Source organism: Canis lupus, chromosome 37 (assembly GCF_003254725.2).
Source record: "Canis lupus dingo isolate Sandy chromosome 37, ASM325472v2, whole genome shotgun sequence".
Lineage (NCBI taxonomy): Eukaryota > Metazoa > Chordata > Mammalia > Carnivora > Canidae > Canis > Canis lupus.
Genome location: NC_064279.1, coordinates 11,501,860 through 11,513,971, shown reverse-complemented (window position 1 = coordinate 11,513,971; position 12,112 = coordinate 11,501,860). Strand labels below are relative to the sequence as shown.

Here is a 12,112-nt window from a genome sequence, read left to right as displayed (position 1 = left end):
CAGATGCACATGTGCCCTCTGGGAAGAGATCTGAGTCTAGCTCAGGGAATATGAACGATGCCAAAAAGCCCAGTTCTGGGCCCAGTGTTTCCTAGAATCAACATTATTAAATGCAGCATCATTTTTGGAGGAAGCCGCACTCACACAACTCTGGTTACCCAGGTGGTGGGTAACAGGCCTGGGTCTCTAAAGACACTGGTCCCCCTCCCCTCTGTTGGAATATTAACACTCTAGGCAGGGAACCCTCAGCTCCTGAACCTGCATATCCAAGTCCCTGTGAAAGCAGGAAGAACAGAGAAGTTGAAGTGCCTGAGTAGCCTTTTTGTGATGTCCCAGAGTCTCCACTCTCCTCCATCAATCTGCGGCCTCTGGCAGGAAAGAAATCTCTCAGTAAGTCTAAGGATATAAAAGTGTGTTATCATCAGTCGGTTTGTGATGCACTAAGATCAATCAGAGTCTGAATTCAGCACTTTGGTATGTTTTCTGACTTCTAGCTCTGATAGGAAATGGAAGGGTCATTCTGCATTAACATCTTTGAACCAGTGCAAACCTCATCAGACAATTATTGTGACAAGATTTAAAAACCAATCCAGTCATCTCTACCTTGGGTGTCTTGATTTTCTCTGAGGGGTTCTCCTGGTTCTTCATGATAGTCCAGTTCATCTCCATTTTCCTATGATTTTAATACATAATAAAAAAAAGTACATAAGACAAAAATAAAGGCAAATACTCCTGTGGTCTGTGCCCTTTGGTAAAAGGAAATCCAGTTTTCTTAGTTGTTTTTTCTCCTTTTTGTCAACTTATTTTAACTTACAGTGTCCAAGAAGTCTAGTACCAGTGTGAATAGCCCTAAAGAGCCAGGTGGGCTTAGCTACAGTGTTGAGCACTACTGGGGTTTTAGTGGTACTTTTCTTTTCTTTTTTTTTTTTTTAAGGCAAATACAATTTGCTTTCTTTCTTTTTTTTTTTTTTTTAAAGATTTTATTTATTTATTCATGAGAGACACAGAGACAGAGAGAGGCAGAGACACAGGCAGAGGGAGAAACAGGCCCCATGCAGAGAGCCCGATGTGGGACTCGATCCCGGGTCTCCAGGATCAGGCCCTGGGTCAAAGGCAGTCACTCAACCGCTGAGCCACCCGGGCTGCCCTAGTGGTACTTTTCTTGTGGGAGGCTTGCCTATTCATGTACACAGGGTTCCATGCTGGCCTTAACTGGTTGGGGGGGAGGTTGTGGGGTGGTGGAGAAGAATGCCACACCCAAAAGCCAACTCTCAAAAGAAACAAGGTACCTCTAGGGACTTGATACATGACTGGTGCAATGATAGCAGATGCTGAAAGAATGGAAAAGGTGGGATGAATCAGAATCCCAAGGCCTTGAAGATGGGTAGATTAAGGGCTTTGGTCTCTATCTTGAGAACAAATGGAAGGTACTGAGGGTTTAAGGCAGGGAAGCAAAAGCGTCAGGTTGGCCTTCTGTCGAGTTTCCAGGATTACCATGGATATGGTTTCTTATCATATCTAATCCCCTCTTCCTTCTTTCTCCCAGTCATACAAACTGTGCAGTCCACAATCTAGAAGTCTCCATAACAGTGGTTCTCAACTCTGGCTGCACAGTTAGAATTATTTGCGGAACTTTAAAAGGTATGATTTCCAGGGGATCCCTGGGTGGCTCAGCGGTTTAGCGTCTGCCTTTGGCCCAGGGCATGATCCTGGGGTCCGGGGATCGAGTCCTACATCAGGCTCTCTGCGTGGAGCCTGCTTCTCCCTCTGCCTGTGTCTCTGCCTCTCTCTCTCTCTTTCTCTCTGTGTCTCTCATGAATAAATAAAATCTAAATATATATATATATATATATATATATATATATATATATATATATATAAAGTATGATTCCCAGTATTGACCCTCAAACAATAGTTAAACTTTCTGGAACTAGAGCATTTTTAAGGCTTCTTGGTTGATTCCAATATGTAGCCAAGACTGACAGTCACCATTGTCCTCTAGAGCATTATTAGAAGAGCAACTTGTTGGTAGCCAAAGTGATGTGGCAGGTAGTCAATGACTTAAGTAAAGCCACATGTGTCTGATGAAGCCAGCTCTTGGCCTTTGTCACTGGGATCTCTGCTGAATCCACAGCTTCATTTGAGTTATAGAGAAGGAACTAGATATGGAAAACCCTGGAAGTCTCTCCTAGGACTAAAGTTCCTCAATCTTTAGTGACAATCAATTTTTCCACCTTGTTATCAAATATCCATACTGCTTTGGGAAGAGACAATGAATTATCTGCTACTTTGTTTGACATTCTCTTCTTACTCTGGGGCTTTTTATCTTGTGTGTTTCTTACTGGTTAGCTTCGTGTTTGTAGCCAATGAGACATTCTGACATAAAAGAGCAAGAGCTGGGGTACCCGGCTGGCTCAGTTGGAAGAGCGTGTGACTTTTGATATCAGGGTTCTGAGTTCAAGCTACACGTTGGATGTAGAGATTATTTGAATAAATAAATTTTTAGAAAAAAAGAGCCAGAGCAGGTAAATTCTTTCTTTCTTTTTTGGCTTTTTAAGTTTATTTATTTATTTTTGTGATCCCTATAGTAATCTCTATAGCCAACATGGGCCTCAAACTCAGGACTCTGAGAGCAAGAGTCATATCATGCTCTTCTGAATGAGCTAGCCAGGTGCCCCTTAAGGTTTTATTTTAATTCCAGTTCATTAACATACAGTGGTATATTAGTTTTACATGTACAAAAAAATTAGGAATGCTTCCCAAATTTGTGTGTCATCTTTGTGCAGGGCCCATACTAATCCTCTCTGTATCATTCCAATTTTAGTACATGTGCTGCTGAAGTGAGCACAGTAATTTTCTTTCTTTTGTAGTTAGTTCTCATTTTGGAGAAAAAGTAGATTTGCCCTTAGTGTAGTAAAAAAAAAATCATCCCTAAATAAATGGAAAGGTTTTTTGAAAAATTACAGCAGGAAAACTCACCTCAGTCATAATAAACTGCTAAGTTATAAGAGTAGAAAAGAGATAAACCGAAAGACAAGTTCCTGTTTATAAATCCTTTTAATCCAACAGGAAATTGGATTAAAAAGGAGAAACAAGTTTGCTCCTTTGGAAGAATTTCAAAGGCAACGATTAACCTTCAGTCTTAACAACATATAGCTATGAGCCTTTAGGGGCAAGAAATATTCTTCTCATTTCACAGATAGGGAGATGGAGGCAGAGAAATCAGGGACTCAAAAGAACATTCTTGCAGATCCCTGTTAGAAAAAGTAGTCTGAATTTGAAATTCTGTCTTTTGCTTAGAAAGCTATCAAAAAAACCTATGGTGTTTTAGATATATGAACATACGTAAGAAATGACATACACCTAAGGTCATTCACTGCAACAGATTTGAAACAACCTAAAAGTGCTACCAATCAAGGACTGGTCAAATAAATTATGGTAATTCACACAATGGAATATTATGCAACCATGAAAACACCTCTTTAAGAATTAACATAGAAAGAACTCCAAGATCTATTAAGTAAAAAGATGTAAAACTCTGAACAATGTGTATAATATTAAAATGTGTGTAAAATGTATGTCTGTGTATTCCTCTATGTGTACTGCTTTACATATGTGTACTACAGGTCAGGAAGGATACACAGGAAGCTAGCAACAGTGAAACCCAAGGGGCAGGGAACTGAACAGCTGACATACCCTTTTGTACTTATTTTTTCAAAAACCATCTGAGTGTATTTCAAATTCAAAATCTGAGTTAAAAAATTAAAACTACTAACATAACATTGTAGGCCATCTATGTATCAGTTTTAAAAAACCTAAACCAGGGATGCCTGGGTGCCTCATTCAGTTAAGCGTCTGCCTTTGGCTCAGGTCATGATCCCAGGGTCCTGGGATAGAGTCCCACATAGTCGTCAGGCTCTCTGCTCAGCAGGGAGTTTGCATCTCCCTCTCCCTCTGCCTGCCACGCCCCCCCCCCACACTTCTGCTCTCTGTGTCAAATAAATAAAATCTTTAAAACAAAACAAAACAAAAACCCTAAACCAAATAAAATGCAATTTGTCATTTTTAGTATAAATTACTATAAATGACTAAACCAAGTGATTGAAACACGTAATAACACTTGCTGAGTGAGCGAAACAACTGAAGGACTGGAAATTTGATCCCAGCTTGGTATTCTGGCCAAGTCATTTGCTCATCATCTGTTCACTTAGTGCATGAACACTGATTGAGTGTCATGTGCCAGGTCGTGTGTCAGGCATTGTGAGCTCCAAGCTGAAAGATCTACTTTTTTTTTTTTTTTAAGATTTTATTTTCTTATTCATGAGAGACACAGGGAGAGAGAGGCAGAGAAAGGGAGAAGGCAGAGGGAGAAGCAGGCTCCCCACAGGGAGCCCGATGTGGGACCACTGAGCCACCTAGATGTCCCTGAAAGATCTACTTGTAAACAGCTCACTGACTTGTGCAGAAACGATGTAAAACCTCAGCATTGCAATGCTGTGATAAATGCTGTGACAGATTATGACAGGTTTCTGCAGGACCTCACAGGAGGTGAAGCTTAAATTAGTCTGGGGAAGGCTTGTTTACAGGGGACATGGTGCTAAGTCTTGCAGAGAAGGGGAGGTAGGGTAGTTCCCCGCAGAGGAAGCAGCAATGTGCTGGTCTGGGGGTAGCTTGGTGTGGCTGCAGTGCACGGACAAGTGTGAATTAGATATGGGCCAGATATTGCAGGTTGCAGTACAGAGTTTAAAAAAGGATTGATTTGTTATATTTTTCTATTTCTAAAATAAATACAACTTTGATGCCAGGATTTAACTAGAAAGCCAATAGGGATATGGTAAGGCATTTCAAGTAAACCAGTGATAGGACTGAGCTGTATTTAGAAAGAGCACTGACAGCAGTGTGGTCCTATAGGACGGGAGTGAGTGGGGATAGTAACAAACACTCTGTAAACATAAACTGTAGCACTGAAACCAGACACAGGACATAGTTGCCTGAATGGTTGGGATGTGGGTCCTGGAGACAGACTGCCTACCCTGGAGGCCCTGACTTCTACACTCCATGCCTTAGAGATCGTGGGAGCTACTCAGACTCTGAAACTTGGTTTCTTCAACTGACAGGGGCTGGGCCAGGTGACCTGAAGTTCTCATCCCTTCTTGTAGAATCTTCCACTAGTCTTGCCCACTACCCTCATGCACATAGGCCTACATCAAGCTTTCACGAGGAGCTTCCAGGAGAATGGAGGAGCCTAGGATGCCAGAGTCAGAGGTGGGGCTCCAGTGTGCCTGCAGGCAGCTACATGACCTATCTTTGAACCTCACTCTATCTGTAAAATGGGAGTCATAATAAATATTTGTACAGGCTTCTTCTTGAAAGGCTTATTTAGGAAAATACATTTGGAAATTCTGTGTAACATACCACAATACATGCATCTAAATGTCTAATTTCAACACCTTTTAAAAAAAAAGATTTTATTTATCTATTCATGAGAGACACACACAGAGAGAGAGAGGCAGAGACACAGGCAGAGGAGAAGCAGGCTCCCCTCAGGGAGCCCGATGCGAGACTCGATCCCAAGATCCTAGGATAATGACCTGAGCCAAAGGCAAATGCTCAACCCCTGAGTCACCCAGGTGCCCCCTCAACACCTTCTTAATAACAAAAGAAAGTCAATATCATTTAAGAGTTTTAGTATATGTGCTGCCAAAGTGAGCACAGTATCTTTTAAGAGTTTTAACTTCAGGGACGCCTGGGTAGCTCAGTGGTTCAGTGTCCATCTTTGGCTCAGGTTGTGATCCCAGCATCCTGGGATTGAGTGCTGCATTGGGCTCCCGACAGGGAGCCTGCTTCTCTTTCTGCCTGTGTCTCTGCCTCTCTCTGTGTGTCTCTCATGAATAAATAAAATCTTAAAGAAAAAAAAAGTTTTAATTTCAAGGTAGTACAATTTTTCTTGTGTATTATAAAGATCCCACATGTTTAATAATGAAAACCAATTTATGAACATTGTAAGTTATCTGTGCTTTTGAGATTAAGATATATTATTAAGCTGCCTGTGTAGCTTACTTGGTTGGGCATCTGCCTTCAGCTTGGATGAAGCTGCTGGGATCCCAGCATGCTGGGATCGAGTCCCACATTGGGCTCCCTGCTCAGTGGGGAGCCTGTTTCTCTCTCTGCCCCTCCCCCTGTTGGTACTCTCAAGTAAATACATAAAATCTTAAAAAATATATCTATCTATCTATGTATATATATATAGATAGATAGATAGATATATAAAATTAAGTCTCTGCTCCTCTCCTAGGGTCTGAAGCCACAACTAAGATGTACAATTAAATTCTTCACAGGAACAGTAAACTGACCTCGTCAAGATCAGGCATTGTGGGTATTGTGGGTTTTGTGGCTTTGAGTCCTAGCTCCCTCTGCTGGCAGCCATGTCACCAATCATCAGCTCATTTTACCAGTCCCGTTTCCTCATCTGTACAGCAGAGATTGGCACACTCACCAGGAAGGAGGTAGGAAAATTAAGTAAAGCTCTAACATGTGAGGGGCCTGATCCTATGCAGGAATCAATGAATGTTTGTTCCTTTCTCCTTTATGAGTTGAATCTTTTGTAGGTATGAACATTCTTTTAAGTTATTATTTCATGTAATTCTTGCCTCACTGTTGAGAGGCAGGGATGGAGATGCCAGTATTACTATTTCCATTTTACTAAATAGGAAGCACAGTCCCAGAAGTGTTACAAGGTCACTCATTTGGGGTCTGCAGTGAGGCTTTATGGCAGATGGCTGAAAACACAGGCTCTGGAGCTAGGCTGTCTTTATCTTGTTTCTGTCACTTACTAACTGTAGGACATTTGGGGAGTTACTTAACCTCCCAATGCCTTCATTTTCTCATCTGTAAAATGGGATGTTACCTATTTCTTATATTTGTTTTGTGAATTAAACAAGTTCTTTTTTTGTTGTTGTTGAATTAAACAAGTTCTTGCATGTAAAATTTGGAACAGAGTCTGGCACAGAGTAAGTACTCAGTAATGTCAGCAATTATGATTATTTGTATTTCTTTCCATTCCCCTGTTCTGCCTCAATATTTTTATCTTCTACCCTCATCCCCTGAAATGTGCAACGCTTCCTACATGCACCAGGAAAAATGAATGAAATGCCCTGTGGATAGGCAGGAAATGCATGAATGACATGTGTAGAATGAGCTGGTTTCTATAAAGCTCTACATGCTGAAGACAGGACTTTCTTTTTTTTTCTTTCTTTTTTTAAGATTTTATTTATTCATGAGAGACACAGAGAAGCAGAGACACAGGCAGAGGAAGAGGCAGGCTCAAGGCAGGGAGCCCAAAGTGGGACTCGATCCCAGGTCTCCAGGATCAAGACCTGAGTTAAAGGCAGATGCTTAACCGCTGAGCCACCCAGGCGTCCCTGAAGACAGGAGTTTTCTCTGTTTGAATTCACCATCCTTTTCTACACAAGACCTGAGATTTGTCCTTTTCTACAATACTTAGGATTTCCTAAGAATCCAGGAGCTACCATGTCAAGAAGGGGAAGGTTTACCTAAGGAGATCTTTTAACACTGAACATTCCCAAGAAAAGGTGTCATCTTTTGGGCAAGGACAGTTTGGGAGTCAGAAAGCCTACTGTGTGCTCTGTGAGTCCTCTGTAGAAGCAGGCAAAATTACAATTTCTGTGAGTGTTGCACAGGGTGGACGGGAACGTGGGCCTTAGGGATGACAATGCCTTCCCCTCTATAACATGGCGCCAACATTGCTGAACAGAAAGTGTAACCCAAAAGCATTGTGGACACTAAATGAACAAAAAATTATTGTAAAATTCTACACTCTAAATTCTGTAATTTCTAGATGCTCCATAAATATACTTATCTCATTTCCATAGTAATTACCACCTTTGAACATACTATACATGTTGCCTAGGGCAGGACAAGGATCTTGGTCTCTTTTGTTTGCTGATGTATTTCAAATGCTCAGAGAGGGCCAGAGACACAGTAGGTAGTAGATGTTCACTAGGGATTGAATGAGTGAATAGTGATGATGTACATCTTATCCCATCCTGGGAAGTACCAACCATAATTCTTTAGGCCCTACGGGGAGAACTAAACTGATGCTAAGGAAAAAAAAAAAGGTAGTTTCATTATTATAAGTATTTTGGACTGAATTGTGTTCCTCCAAAATTCATATATTGACCTCTACCACCAGTACCTCAGAACGTTATTGTATTTGGAGATACAATCCTTAAAAACTTAAAATGAGGGATCCCTGGGTGGCGCAGCAGTTTGGCGCCTGCCTTTGGCCCAGGGTGAGATCCTGGAGACCCAGGATTGAATCCCACGTCGGGCTCCCGATGCATGGAGCCTGCTTCTCCCTCTGCCTATGTCTCTGCCTCTCTCTCTCTCTGTGTGACTACCATAAATAAATAAAAATTAAAAAAAAAAAACAAAACTTAAAATGAGGTGAGCTCATCATCGGAGTGGGCTCTAATCCAATATGACTGGTGCCCTCATAAGAAGAGGTGATTAGGACATAGACACACACAGAGGGAAAACCATGTGAAGATATAGGGAGAAGATGGCCACCTATAAGCCAAGGAGAAAGGCCTCGGAGGAAACCAACTTTGCCAACTCCTAGGTCTCAGACCTATGGTTTCCAGAATTGTTAGAAAATAAATTTCTATTGTTTAAGCCACCTAGCCTGTGGTACTTTGTTTGGTGGCCCTAGCAAACTAATATAAATAACAAATTAATTAATTTGAGGGGTGCCTGAATGGCTCAGTCAGTTAAGCATCTGCCTTCAGCTCAGTTCATGATCCTGGAGTCCTGGGATTGAGCCCTGCATCAGGCTCCCTGCTCAGTGGGGAGTCTGCTTCTCCCTCTACCCCTCCCCCTGCTTCTTCTTTCCCTAATAAATAAATACAATCTTTGAAAAGAATAACTATTTTGAATACTTTTAATGATTTTTTTTTCCTGTCCAGAATCATTCTTTCTTACTGTGGTTATAAGGACCCTGTTTCTCCTTTTTGAGACATTCCCCCCACTCCACTTTTTGTCCCTGTAACTTCAGGTTGGGTCATTTAGTGTATTTCAATTTCCGGCCACAGTGATTCATTTGGGCATGGGCATGTGACCCAAGTTGGGCCAATGAGATTTAGTTCCAGAATAATCTAGAGAAGTCAGTGACCACCTTGCTACACGGGGAAAGAACCTATGTAAGAGAGGAAACAGAGGAAAACTGAGCCTAGCCATGGAGTGAGATAGATTTGGGGCAAATACATGACTCCTTATCAAAGCCCCACATTGCAGAGTGAGGATTGGAACAGCCCAGAGAAGATGTAACCTGAGAACTCTAGATTAGCTGACGTTAGGAGGGTGACCCTCATGACCTCCTAAATCTCTGACAGTTTACAGCATTGGATGGTGCCACCGTCATGAACCCTGCATGTATTTGGTTTCTTCTGTTTCCGTTTTTCCTAGTCACTTCTTATCAAGGGCCTGGGGTGTTGTTCTCTAGGGTAGTACAAAGAATTGGAGATCCTTCCATGGCAAACTTTGCTTTGTTCCTGATTAGTTTCTTTTACTCCCTGATCATTTATTTCCAGTTCGTTCAGCTCTTAGTGGGGCAAAGAATGGACAAGAAGAGGACCCTAAGCCAGAGGGCTGTTGGATAAGAAGAGGACCCTAAGCCAGAGGGCTGTTGGATAAGAAGAGGACCCTAAGCCAGAGGGCTGTTGGACAAGAAGAGGACCAATTTATGGGACATTCAGTGAACACCTTCCATGTGCCAGGCACTGTGTTAGATGCTGGGGCAGGAGAGACTATCGCAAAGCTGGAAAAATGACATTCCCCTCGCCCCACCACAGGAACTCTCAGTACCCTTAACTAGTTATGATGCTGAGCTTAGGAGAATAATGAACTCTTAGGAAACAGAAAATAAGGTCAGACATCCAAAGAAGATATGCAGTTGACTTGTAAATAGTTACCAAGAATCAGTCTTCTCCTTCAGTCAGAACACCAGCTCTACCCAGTCACAGTGATAAAACAGTAACAATTATTTTAGCTACTGTCAAGATAAAATGAATTATATTTGCTTGTTTTATGAGGTAGTTCAAGGTTATCCTTTCTCCTCTCTTTTCTCTGTCCCCCACCACCCAAACCAGACACCCAACTGATTTGTCCCCGATGGCTGGCTGTGATTACTGTCCTAATTTGTTCTTCCTTCATCTGCTACAAACTGCCTATTTTCTGTCCCTTCTGATAAAGCAGGAACTCTGAGGGACTTCTGAAGCTGTTTTTGTACCATGCAGAAATGTATTAACTGGAATGCCTGTGTATGTGTCTATAAAACCCCTCGTCTTCTCAGTGTGAGATCACCTTCAGGAACGGCGTCATGTCGATGTGCAGCTTGCGCGTGTAAAATTCTTTTCTGTTTGAACATATCAGCCCTTTATTTATACAACTTTGAGGCTCTCCTGTCTTCTGAGCTGCTGCCTCCAAGGACTGCTGGGCTCCCTGTGAAGAGAAGCAGAAAGCCCAACTTTCATAGGAATGATATACAGTGCGACAAGAGCTAGTCTAAATCCCCAAATATTTATAGAAAGTAATTTTTCATCGTTGGAACACTAGTCATAACACCTATTTTTACCATTGAAGACACAGGGGACCCAGATGTATAGAGGATAATCCAAGACTTATTAATTCATACCTGGGATCAGTATAATGGGAAAGGGGGAAAAAGGGCCTTCCTGTGTTTCAGGATTGTAATCATTTTATTTAATCTTCCCAACAACCCTGTTCTTGTTATTCCCATTTCACAGATGAGGAAATAGGGGCTCTGGGAGTTACTTAATGTAACTTGACCAAAGCCAAATAGTTGGTAAATGGCAGAGCTGAAATCACCATCTGCCCCAGGCTCCCCCACCCTCCACCTTTTAAAAAAGATTTTAATTATTTATTTGACAAAGGAAGAGAGAGAAAGAGAGCACAAGCAGGGAGAACAACAGGCAGAGAGAGAAGCTTACTCCCCCCGGAGCAGGAGTCCTATGCAGGGCTCCATTCCAGGACCCTGGAACCATGACTTGAGCTGAAGTCAGATGCTTAACCAACTGAGCCACCCAGGCGCCAACCCCCACCCCAGACTCCTTTTTTAATGAGAGCTTTTCAATGCTTCCACAAATGGTTATCAAATCTACCTTGCAGATAAAGTTATAGTAAAATTCCAGTTTATTTGCAAGCTTATTTGATGTGTTAGGAAGAATGATTTGAACAAATCTAGCAAGAGGGAAGGAAGAATGGAAGGCCCCAAGGTCTCTTCAATCTCTTGGGCTGTGTTCTCTTCCTGTTACCACAATATGCAAATTATGTCATGTTTCAGAGCACAACAAAGTTTGATCTGAAGTTGCTTTCTAGCCCATGCTCCATATTGCAACGTAGGCGATCTTTCTAAGATGCAAAGTAGACCACACCAGTCCTCTCCTCTGCTTAAAACATTAAAAGACCCTTGCCCTCAGTGTGATGGCTAACCTTGCCCTGCTTGCCTGGCCCTGGACTATCTCTTCTGCCTCATTCAGTCATTCAACAAATATTTACTGAGTCCCTTCTCTATGCCCAGTATGGCAGATACAGCACTGCAAGAAGCAGACAGAAGTCTCCACCCTCGTGAAAACTGTACATACATTCTATTGGGAGGGAAGAGATAACAAGGAAATGGAACATAAGTTATGTCTGCCAGTGATTCGTGATATGAAGAAAAATAAGGCAGTAAGGGGAGTAAGGAGTAGCTGGAGATGGGAGTTGAGGCTGCAATTTTAAGCAGGGTACTTGGGGAAGGCCCCATAAGAAAGTGATGTTTAAGCAAAGCTCTGAAGAAGGCCTGGGAAGGTTCTGTGGGGCTTCCTGTAGGAACTGTTTACCACACTGTGGGAATAGCAAGTGCAAAAAGCTACCACTAACACGGTCTTTCAGTTCCTGGAGCAATTCCCTTCCCTTTCCTGGGAACACATTCCTCTCCTTTAATTCCTCCTCAGCCTTCACGTCTGGCTCATCTGGGCCTTCCATGACGTCCCACAACATGGAGCACTTCTCCCATGGCCCACAATGATGCTCA

The 12,112-nt window shown here is 42.2% G+C and overlaps 1 protein-coding gene and 1 non-coding gene across 9 annotated transcripts in view; both read right to left on the bottom strand.

Moving 5' to 3' along the window:
• KIAA2012 (KIAA2012 ortholog) overlaps nt 1-12,112 on the bottom strand; it is a 130,837-nt gene that overhangs the window by 52,309 nt on the left and 66,416 nt on the right. For all 8 annotated transcript variants that reach the window (XM_049106646.1, XM_049106647.1, XM_025442030.3 and 5 more), the window contains 2 exons: nt 10,381-10,518; nt 604-673 (listed from right to left, as the gene is read on the bottom strand). In XM_049106646.1, coding sequence (XP_048962603.1) covers nt 604-673; nt 10,381-10,518 — 208 coding nt within the window. The remainder of the gene's footprint in view (nt 1-603; nt 674-10,380; nt 10,519-12,112) is intronic.
• LOC112656813 (U6 spliceosomal RNA) lies at nt 2,742-2,848 on the bottom strand. Its single transcript, XR_003134681.1, has one exon. It is a non-coding gene; the product is annotated as a U6 spliceosomal RNA (small nuclear RNA).